Here is a 12,340-nt window from a genome sequence, read left to right as displayed (position 1 = left end):
CACCTGAAACTAATACAACTTTGTAAATCAACCATACTTCAAGAAAAACAAAACAAACACTTCTCTTAATAGCTATCCACATACGAATGGCTGAGTCCCTTCGTTTGTTCACCTGAAAATATCACGACACTGTTAACTGGCTATACCCCAATACAAAATAAAAAATTAGCTACCTACCACTAATCCTTTGGAAAAAAGAAAAATGGAAGCAGGGTCACGATTTCTAAGTTTTCCTCTACTGTTGCTGCTGCTGTTAAGTCGCTCAGTCGTGTCCAACTCCATGCGACCCCACAGACAGCAGCCCACCAGGCTCCCCGTCCCTGGGATTCTTCAGGCAAGAACACTGGAGTGGGTTGCCATTTCCTTCTCCAACGCATGAAAGTGAAAAGTGAAAGTGAAGTCGTTCAGTCGTGTCCGACTCTTAGCGACCCCATGGGCTCCTCCATCCATGGGATTTTCCAGGCAAGTACTGGAGTGGAGTGCCATTGCCTTCTCCACCTCTACTGCTATCTTCTTGTAATTCAATGATACCACATTTTATGGTAGTTTTGGTTTGTTTGGTTGGTCTATTATGATCCTTCCTAAACTAATAAACACTCATTCCTTCATAGCCATTCAGTAAACTATTCAAGAGAATAAATTCAGATATACATATCATCTGCCAACTACTCTCTATGGAAATTGCAGCTTTCTAAACTAAAAAGTTTCTCTGACTCTAAAGAACACAAGTCTCACCCAAAAAAGGTCCCAAATCCCTATGCTGCCCCAATCTTTCCATTTCTTAAAAATTACTGAAAGGTAATTAAAGGTAACATGCCATTTATTTTTTAACAAAATGTGTCAGTGAATTGAGGAACTGATACAAGAAAATATGAGAGGTCAAAAAATAACAAGAATCTGATGACAAATGGTTCAGAAGAAACTGGCCACTCTATTGTATTGATGTGTGGAAAATTTAGCAACCTAAGTCGACACGGTGAATCGTGTGCAAGTGGATATACTACACAGGTAAGTCTAGAAATCTTCCTTTTATTTCCCTTCTAAATTTCACAGTGTTCCAGGATTATTTATTATTCTTTGCACTGATTATGGCAAATTCTCTGAACTATTTATTATTAGCATCCTCTCTTTGCACCTATTACTCTAGTTTATGTTACTTTCTCTAAAATTATTATTTGATTCTTTCTTCCAAGGTCAAATTCCGCATTATTGTGCATAGCCCTTATAATATCTTTGTATGTCTTAGTTCCTTAGACAAAAATAATACCTCCTTTCATTATGTTCTATAATACCTCATTCAGCTGGTTCCATTATTTGTAAACTATCATTATTATTTTTGTACATTGTAGTTATGTGACTGAGTGTCACATGGAGATAAACTCTTATCTTTTACACAACTCTCAGGATCTAGCACATGCAAAGCAGGTCCATTTTAAGAGGCCAATACACTTAAAAATAATCTCTACATTATCCTTTACCACCACCCATTAAGGACTGGTAACTTCCAAGGGAGTTCCCCGGCAGTCCAGAGGTTAGGATTTGGCACTTCGCTGCTACAGCACGAGTTCAGTCCCTGGATGGGGAACTAAGATCCCACGAGACACGTGGCATGGCCAAAAAAAAAAAAGACTGCTGTCTTCCAAACTCAACAAATCATTTTCTAATTGTTCCTATCATTTCAGAATTACATGTCCCCTATTAACCATACTAAATATTCATGAACCAGATATTATTGTTTTTAAGGTTTACTATACTACAAATCATGTAGTCACAAAGAGTTAGACATGACTTAGCAACTAAACCACCACCATATAGACCAACAACCATAAAAATCCAAGAAACATATGCAGCAACTACATATAAGGAAAACTACAAAAAGGAAAAGTATTTGACAGGGAGAGACACCATATTTCTGGAAGGGGAGATTCGACATTGCAAAAAGATCAATCCTCCCCTAAAATGTTTCACTATAACACCAATAAAATCATTATTGTTAGTATTGTTAGTCCTTATGTTCATCTAACCTAAAATGTTCATCTAACCTAATGTCCTAATGTTCATCTAACCTAAAATCAGTATTGTTAGTCCTAATGTTCATCTAAAAAAATATATGCATGGTAATATTTGTTCTACCATGTACTAACATGTATTTAAAGCCATAGTAAATTAAAACAGTGTGCTACTAGAATAAGACTACAAAGATAGATCAGGGGTACAAGAAAAGTAAGGAAAAGCCAAGATTTTAATAATCATTCAAACAGTGTTCCAAATCACTGTGTAAAACGTAGTGTTGAAAAAGCTGACTAAACCATGAGGGAGGGGGAAAAGTTAGACATATATCTCAGAATATTCTAAAATTAACCTAACTGGATAAAAAGATTTGTATCTAAATAATTCATTCTTCCTTCTATACTCCCTTGAATACTTTCCATACTCCTTGAATACTTAAGTCTTGAGGTGGGGTGAAGCATGGCAGCATCTATCCTGCGAAGGAAAGGACAGCCCAACTCTAGTATCAGAGCCCCAATAGGGGTGGTTCTCATCAAAGTGTTGGGGGTAGGGGTGGAAACAGTGTCAGAATGAGTTGTCAGAACCTGTGCAAAGTGAGGAAACCAACCACGGAAGGGAAAGAGGGGAGTTGTGGACTGAAGCTGAGCATTAAATCCCCAAAATGGTTTAAAAAGAAAAAAGGCAGCAATGCAGGGAATCAGCAGCAACCCAGAATGAGGTCTGAGCCTAAACAAAGTAGGATGGCCTCTGTATTATGGGATGGCAGCAATAAAAGACTTGTTAATAAAAGAGAGAATAATCAAATAAATATATTGAGGATAAAAGAAGTCAGGTTTCTCACTGTCTCACATGAGAGTCATAAAAACAAAAAGAAAATTAAAATGAACTCTGTGTTGTTGGATTAGGTTTAGGGAAATTACTAAGAAATTCCTAGGAGTTTATGGCTGGATACATAAATAGACACAGAAATACGTACAGATACGTGTGTATGTACATATATCCACATACTAATCAAAACTATCTATGTGACCTCATCTACTTCAAAACATAAAGAAGATTTAGATGTGAATGTGTGTGTATCTCTGCATCTATACACACTGAGAGGGCCTGAAAACAGCAACATCCTAGTAACAGTGAGCACACCTAACATCCTCTTCATTTCTAAATACCATTCTTACCTAAAAGGATTCAAAACTTCTCTGAGAAATGGTTATTCGAGGACCAAGAAAGCAATGGTACAAGATGAGCCTAGAACACACGGTCATGTCACAAGTAAAGCAGCCCTCAGAGAATGACAGAAAGAAGTCAAAAGACAAAGAAGAGCCTGAAGGGATCCCACTGACCAAACCTGAGACAATATAAGCATCACAATGAATGACAGTGATGGGGAATGACCCATTAAAACAAAATAGTAACACATAAGTTCTTATTAGTCCATACTGATATAAATAATTGGGAAGTGATGAAAGCGTCTCCTTAAAATGGATGCCAACTGATGAACGTAAACGATGGAATTAGAATACCACCACTTGCCATCAATCTTGGTAATAGATTCATTAAGCAAAGAAATAATGATGAGTGCTAAAATTAGTGAATAAAAGGCACAAGAAACAAGGTATTTACATACAAAGTACTTCACTACAAAATGCTTACTAATTATAATGAAAATAAAGATTAACCTCCCAGTGGAGAAATCTTGCAGACACCACCTTAACCAAGTGACCAAGGTAACATCACCAGTAATGGGAAAAACTGAAATCATGTACCACCTGACAGGATGCAATGAGAAGAACACAGCATCATTTCTGTGACATTCCTGCCAAAAACACATAACCTTAATTTAATCATGAGGAAACATTATTAAAAACCCCCATTCTACAAATAATTGATCTAAAATCTTCAGAAGTACCAAAGTTATGTAAGTCAGGAGATTTAAGGGACAAAAAGCAAATTGTGACCTTTCTGCTATGAAAAGACTCTACTGGGAAAACAAAAAATATGAATGAAAATTAGACAAATAATGATGACACTTCTGGATTAGACAAATAACGCATAAATATTAATTTCCTAATGCTGATGGGTGTATTCTGGTCATGCAGAAGAAAGTCCTTCCCTATAGGAAATACATACTATAAAATAGTTATACTTTAGTGTAGAGAAATATTCTGTGTGGCAACAACGGCAGAAACAATAAAGAGTAGTTGTGTAAACTATAAAAAAAATTTTAAACTTAAAACTAGAAACAATTAACATGTTAGAATACCAACAATAATGACAATCATAAAGACAAAATGAAAATTAAAAAGCAAATATTAAATTATGGGCAAAAGCACTGACAGCAAGTATATAAGAAAAAATAATAATTATCTTCAGTATAAAAAACACTTTGTAAGAAAAAATTAAAACATTACAATATTAAAATGAACAAAGAGCTATTCAAGGTCAATTAACAAATATGAATAATCTTTTCTAAAAAAATTTTAAAATATTTAATGTTATCAATATGGAAAGAAAATCATTCAAACACTGCAATACTTTTTACTAAAAAAATAGCAAAGGTTGTCCTAATGGTAATACACAGTGCATTTCACAGGACACAAGATTATATACAATCTCACATACCACTAACCTGATTAGTCAATTAGAAGTATACAGTATTTTTAAAATGCACACAAAAATAAACCTAGGAGGATCTTAATGGAAAGATTTTACATGAGTTTTGCCTTACATTTTTCTATTTCTCTGCATTTTCCAATTTTTAAAATAAATTTTAATAATCTACATTACAAAATGTTTAATATTTTGAAACCTTTGCATTGGCTGCCATGACCCTTTCTCCACAGATGAAATAAATCAACAAGTACCTTCACTTAAAAATGGTAACAGTATGTTTAAAGGCACAGTAGGTAATTAAAAAAAAATAATAATCCAATATGCAAGAGAATGAAACAATAATACCAATGTTCTAAATTAAGAAAAATATACAAGAGAAAAAAGCAAACATTAAGATTATTTTTTTTAAGATTATTTTTAAGAGGAAAAAAAAAGAATACTGTCTTAAGAGCAAAAAAATCATTTGGAGAGATGAATAAATAATACTCTGTGATAGGATTATTTTTTAAAACAGGATGTATATCAGCATAATGAATATTATACCAAATAACAATTAATTCAAATTTAATACAGCCTTAATATCTGAAAGAACGTAAGAGTCAATAATTCTTTTTTTGTTTGTTTTTGTTTAAGTCAGTAATTCTTAAAGAACAATCTGTAAGGATTAAAGTGTTAGGACCTTAAAAACCTAGGTTAATATAAAAGGTGATACAGCTTTGCTTGTGTGCATTTGTTTTATACTACTGCGATTTTAGTAACATATTTTAATAACTGTACTTTACCACAGTCATTTTTTTCCAAATCAATGAAGGCATTTAAATATTTTAATGAAGGGCTATAATAAAACAAAATTTAACAATTCCTTTACACTTACCAGTTTTAAAACAAAAAGTTATTTTAAAACATCAATAAAATAATATATACTGTACCTTATTATAACGATCATGTGGAACAGACTGTAAAACAATCGGTTCCATTGTAGAAACATTGGCAAACTGTACCTCTGGAATATACAGGGCACAAACCACATGAGCCCAACCTAAAAATAAGTAAACAAAAATAATGTCATTTTCCAGTATCAACAAAGGTTTTTAAAACATAAATTATTAACTTTCTGAACAGATCCCTTAAATGCCCATTTAAGCAAACACACAACAAAAACATTAACAAATTCGCACTACTAATAGTCAAACCACTACTGATAAAAGACTCTTAGTCATTTCCGCAGTTAATGTGCGCGGTAACACAAAGGGAAACTTTTTTTTTGGCTGCTGCACCATCCATCTGGGATCTCAGTTCCCCGACCAGGGACTGACTGAACCCTGGCCATGGCAGTGAAAGCCCAGAATCCTAACCACTGGGCCACCAGGGAACTCCTGAAGGGAAACACTTTAAAATTCAGATGCTGGCACTGACACGTTTTATAAGAGTAAACTAAATAATTCAGATCAATACTTTCTCTGAGAACCACAGAAAAGAATGAAGGTTTACAGCTAAAAACCTAAAATAAACACTTAAATACTTTAAATGCTAAATGTCATTATTAAATTTGTAACTGCTACACTAATGTTGATAGTTTAAATACTAACATTCATTGTTTTACTATTTTAATATTTCACTTCAAATAATTATCTTAAATGTTGCTTCTTTCAAGTTTTCAAAATGTGACTAACGAAAGGTATAATGTGACTAAAGAGCTGATGTGACAGTAAGGAATTATCGGGGCTAAACTGCAAAAGGATGGAAGTCCAGGGCCTTAAGTACAACTTTGACCACTTTGCCACCTGACGGACATTTGCTTATTTCAAAGAAAACAGCTCAGAGAGTGGAAGGTACTTTTGACAAACTCAGAAAGCTGAAAGTATAAGGGATCTATGTCCCTGAACAACTAAGGGAAAAGAGGAACACTAGTAACTCCCTCACCCTCTTTCAGTGGCAAACTGAGGGGATGCAATTCAGAAATGCCAATAAACTAAAAGTACACAGGCCCTCCAAGAGCCTGCAGCTGAACTTTGATCATCTCAAGCTCAGAAATTTGACTCATGTAATCCTAAATTATCATGTGCCCCAGACACCAGACAGAAGCTAATATAAACCCTCCCTCCAGGAAAACAATGTCATTCATTTGGCTACAAATAATTCCTAATACGGCAAGGAGATCAAACCAGTCAATCTTAAAGGAAATTCATGCTGAATATTCACTGGAAGAACTGATTCTGAAGCTGAAGCTCCAATACTTTGGCAATGTGATGCGAAGAGTTGACTCACTGGAAAAGACCCTGACTCTGGGAAAGACTGAAGGCAGGAGGATAAGGAGACAACAGAGGACAAGATGGTTGGATGGCATCACTGACTCAATGGACATGAGTTTGAGCAACCTCTGCAAGATGGTGAAGGACAGGGAAGCCTGGCATGCTGCATGCAGCCCATGGGGTCACAAAGACTCGGACACGACTGAGCAACTGAACAACAATTTCTAATACTAGCTCATTTTCATTTTCAGCACAATGAAAAGTATGAAACCCAAGAGATAAGACAACATGACTGAAAAGCAGCAAAAACATGAAAATCAAAACAGATACGAATGTTGGGGTTTCAGACACAAATGTTTTTAAAAGTATGCTTATTATATTTAAATACACGCAACAAAATATTAAAAATTCCTTCAAAGAACTGAAAACTCTAAATCAAAAATTACAGAAGTAAAAACAAAAATTTAAAACTAGTAAATGAGATTAACAATGACCTAGACATATCAACAGTCAAAAAGTAAATTAGAACAAAATAGGTCAGAAGAAAATACTCAGAACATTAGCACTGAAGTATGAAAAAGACAAAAAGAGGACAAGAAACAAAAACAACATAATAACAAGTTACCTAACAAGTAATTAGAGTCTCAGAGAAATATAAAAGAAATAAATGGTATGGAAGCAATATTTAAAATGACAATAACTAAAAACTTTCTAAAATAAAAAGATATGAATAATCACAATAAATCCCAAGGTAAATAAATATTAATATAAATCCACACAGGCACATAATCTGTAGAACTACAGAAAACCAAAAAGAAAAATACCTGAAAATAACCAAAAGGCAAGTTATCACCAAAAGAACGGGATAAATAACCAAAAAAAGTCAAAAATATCTTTAAACAAATTAAAGCCAAAAAATATCTTTAAACAAATTCCCTCTAAAAGAAACACCAGACAATTGTCCTTGGGCAACAGAAAAGAGAGAAAACAAAAAATGACCCAAGAAGGAAGCTCCAAGATGCAGAGAAAAAATGAAGCATGATAAACACTCACATACTTCTGAGAGTATTGACTGATGAAACAATAATAATACCTTCTTTCATTTAAAATACATTTGACTGCTTACATCAAAAGTCTTGTAAAGTTTGCAATGTGTATAAAACATTTTATTACTAAAGACTGGGGAAGAAGCAGGTAAAAGAGATCTATACAGTTCTGACATTTTCTACATTTTATGTAAAGTGGTATACATGGTAGATTGAACTATTTGTATGAAACTAGTAATCCCTAGAGCAACTGCAACAGCTACATACATAAATATTAATATCTGTATATACAGAAAAGATATGGCCCAAATGGGCCATGGAATTGAATTAAGTGTATTATTAAATGGATTAAAATACAATGCTAAAAACATTCATAAAATCACAAGTAAGGAAGAAAAGAGGGAACAGAGAATAATAAGAAAAAAATCAAGGTTAAGAAGAAATAATAGGAGACTAGTCAAGATGTGATTAACAAGGACCACATTAATGCTCCTGCATGTAACAATGCATATCCCCCCCAACTCAAAAATTTAAAATAGGGACAAAATAATTTAGACAATGTTTCTCAAGACACTCAAGTTTCCCTTGTTGCTCAGCTGGTAAAGAATCCACCTGCAATGTGGGAGACCTGGGTTCGATGCCTGGGTTGGGAAGATCCCCTGGAGAAGGGAAAGGCTATCCACTCCAGTATCCTGGCCTGGAGAATTCCATGAACTGTATAGTCCATGGGGCCGCAAAGAGCCGGACACGACTGAGCGAATGAGCACAATGTCAGCAACAATGGGGGAGCAGCCCGCTCCAAAGGCACCTTCCACCACAGAAACATCAAAAAGTCAGCAAAACTGTAAGAACCAATTTCAAAGATTCTGGAAAAAAGAATGAAAGGTTTGCAGAAACCAACCGAATACTAAGTCAGGAAAAAAACAAACTTAAAAAACTGTGGGAAAGTGGAGAGTTCCCTCGCTGTCCAGTGGTTACGAGTAGGTGCTCTGACTGCCAGAGGTCTGGGTTCAGTCCTTGGTTGGGGAACTAAGATCCTACAAGGGGCAAAAAAGCCAGCAAAAAAAAAAAAAAAAAAACAAGTAAGAAAGCTTTGGGAATTCTTACTTTCCCTTGACCCCTGTCACCCTGGATTCAGCAGAAGTCTTGAAGAGAGCACCTTGTAGACCCAGTAAACAACCCCAACTCCAGTTTCTGAAGGGACAGAGCAGACTTTATTTGCAAATAATTGTGCTTCCCTATTTTAAAATGCCTGTGGGCTACTGAAGAACACATCTTATTCTTTTGACAAGCTCAGAACTCACACAGGGCAGAAAAGTGTAGGGTATTCCTCAAATCACTGTATGGCAGACAAAACCAAAATAAAGGCACAGACGCCTGGGGCAAAAGATTATGGTTCACAAACATGCCAAGAGTCCAAGAGGAAAAGCCGGGACGAATTTTCTCTTGGAAACTGGGAGCGCTGAAAAGTATCTGTGCATTCCAGGGAATTTAGACAGCACCACATGCCCAGGGCAGGATGCACCTCCTAAAAGACTTGATGAGACGCTAAACTTTAATCCCTGACATATTTCCTGGTACAGGGCAAGCAGAAAGCAAAACTCTAAGCAAACTGGCTGGCCACTGAAGGAAAGATCCCAGCACAGAGTCAATCCACAAACACTGGAGAGTTGTTTTTGTTTTTGTTTTTTTGAACCCCTCTCCCTTCTACTGCACATTATCTTAGCACCTAGTATTCAAGCAAGTCTTTGCCAAAACACTAGTTGAACACAAGCTACAAAAACAGACTTTAGAGATCAAAGTGACAAAGAAAGCACATTTAAAAAAAAAACAAAACTATATAGAAAACCACTTAAAAGGCAAGTAACACCAAGCAACAAAATTAAATCATGAGTAAAAAACCTACTTTCCAGAGTCACCATATCATAAAACTCAGTATGTCCAGTTTTCAAGAAAGAGTTACAGAGGATATAAAGAAAAAGAGCATATAGTCCATTCACAGGAGAATTTAACAGAATTTGTCCCTGCAGAAGCACAGACATTAAATACAGACTTTAAAATCACTGTCTTAGATCTGCTAAAAGAGCCAAAGGAAAGCAAGGACAAGAAACTACAAAGGAAACCAGGACAATGAAGTCTCAACAAACAATCAATAAAGAGTCATTTTAAAAAGGAACCAAACACAAACACTGATGCTTAAAATTATAATAACCAGAATGAAAAATACACTAGAGGGTCTCAACAACAGATCTGAGTACAGAGGGGAAAAAACTCAGCAAACTTAAAGGTATACCAATTGAAACATTAGATAAAGACATGAATCTACACATTCAAGAGGTTCAAGAAACCACCAGAATAAACACAAAGAGATCTGCACTGAGATAAAGTAATAAATCACTGCTAAAAGCCAAGGAAAAAGAGAATCTTTGAGAAGAAACTTGTTACATACAAGGAATCCTCAATAAGATTAAACAAAAAATTTCTCATCAAATTCAACAGGGGTCATTAGAGTGTGTACAATGACATTTTTAAATTTCTGGAAGAAAAAACTTGTCACTTAAGAATTCCAAATCGAGCAAAATTATCCTTCAAATATGGGAAAAAAACAGACATCCCAATGAAATGCAAGGTGAGGGAATCTGTTGCTAAGAGACTTGCCCCACATGAATCTGGAGAAGGGTTTCTTCTGGCTAACCAAAAGAATACTGCTGTTTAGTCACTAAGTGTGTTCGACTCTGTGACACCATGGATTGCAGCCCACCAGGCTCCTCTGTCCATGGGATTTCCCAGGAAACAATACTGTCATGGGTTGCCATTTCCTTCTCCTGGGAATCTTCCCAATCAAGGGATCAAACCCATGTTCCCTGCATTGGCAGGCAGATTCTTTACCACTGAACCACCAGGGAAGCCCCCAGTAAAGTTTAAATACAGGTAAAAATTAAAGCCAACATTATAATAGTCTTGATTTGTAACTCATTATCTTTCCTACATGGTTTAACATCTACTTTTTCATCACGGACTACGCTAAAGCCTTTGACTGTGTGTGGATCACAACAAACTCTGCGCAATTCTTCAAGAGATGGGAATACCAGACGACCTTACCTGCCTCCTGATAAATCTGTATGCAGGTCAAGGAGCAACAGTTAGAACCAGACACGTAACAACAGTCTGGTTCCAATTTGGGAAAGAGGCACATCAAGGCTATGTATTGCCACCCTGCTTATTTAACTTATATGCAGAGTACATCATGCGAAATGCTGGGCTGAATGAAGCACAAGCTGAAATCAAGATTGCAGTGAGAAATATCAATAACCTAAGATATGCAGATGACACCACCCTTATGGCAGAAAGCAAAGAGGAACTAAAGATCCTCTTGATGAAGGTGAAAGAGGAAAGTGAAAAACTTGGCTTAAGATTCAACATTCAAAAACCTAAGGGCTTCCTTTGTGGGTCAGCTGGTAAAGAATCTCCATGCAATGTGGGAGACCTGGGTTCGATTCCTGGGTTGGGAAGATCTCTGGAGAAGGGAAAGGCTACCCACTCCAGTATTTTGGTCTGTAGAATTCCGTGGACTGTATAGTCCATGGGGTCACAAAGAGTCGGACATGACTGAGCAACTTTCACTAAAATGTAAAAACAAAAAAAAACAACTAAGATCATGGCATCTGATCCCATCACTTCATGGCAAATAGATAGGGAAACAATAGAAACAGTGAAAGACTTTATTTTGGGGAGCTCCAAAATCACTGCAGATGGTGACTGCAGCCATGAAATTAAAAGATGCTTGCTCCTTAGAAGAAAAGCTATGACAAACCTAGACAGCACATTAAAAAGCAGACACATTACTTTGCCAACAAAGGTCCGTCTAGTCAAAGCTATGGTTTTGCCAGTAGTCATGTATGGATGTGAGAGTTGGACTATAAAGAAAATTGAGCATCGAAGAATTGATGCTTTTGAACCGTGGTGCTGGAGAAGACTCTTGAGAGCCCCTAGGACTGCAAGGAGATCAAATTAGCCAATCCTAAAGGAAATCAACCATGAACAAACATTGGAAGGACTGATACTGAAGGTGAAACTCCAATAGTTTGGCCACATGTGAAGAGCCAACTCACTGGAAAAAGACTGATGCTGGGAAAGACTGAAGGCAGGAGGAGAAGGGGAAGACAGAGGACAAGATGGTTGGATGGCATCACCGACTCAATGGACATGAGTTTGAGCAGGCTCCAGGAGTTGGTTAAGGACAGGGAAGCCTGGCATGCTGCAGTTCATAGCTGTCAAAAAGAGTCAGACACAACTGAGAAACTGAACAAAACTGTTTAAAAGATAAATGAATGACACAAATTTTGAAAAAACAACAGAAAGGTTGGGGGGTGTAGATGTATAGGAGCAGAATCTCTGCATGCTATTGAAGATAAGTTG

General features: G+C 36.2%; 1 protein-coding gene across 5 annotated transcripts in view; it reads right to left on the bottom strand.

The window, feature by feature from the left end:
- Positions 1 to 12,340, bottom strand: part of MLLT10 (MLLT10 histone lysine methyltransferase DOT1L cofactor) — a 219,936-nt gene that overhangs the window by 142,259 nt on the left and 65,337 nt on the right. For all 5 annotated transcript variants that reach the window (XR_010661422.1, XM_065921077.1, XM_065921078.1 and 2 more), the window contains exon 5: positions 5,553 to 5,662. Coding sequence is in view for 4 of the 5 variants with exons in the window: in XM_065921077.1 (XP_065777149.1) it covers positions 5,553 to 5,662 (110 nt within the window). In the remaining variant the exon portion in view is untranslated. The remainder of the gene's footprint in view (positions 1 to 5,552; positions 5,663 to 12,340) is intronic.

The sequence above is a fragment of the Muntiacus reevesi genome, chromosome 2 (genome assembly GCF_963930625.1).
Source record: "Muntiacus reevesi chromosome 2, mMunRee1.1, whole genome shotgun sequence".
Classification (NCBI taxonomy): domain Eukaryota; kingdom Metazoa; phylum Chordata; class Mammalia; order Artiodactyla; family Cervidae; genus Muntiacus; species Muntiacus reevesi.
The sequence above is the reverse complement of the archived record's forward strand: the minus strand, read 5'-3'. Positions and strand labels throughout refer to the sequence as shown.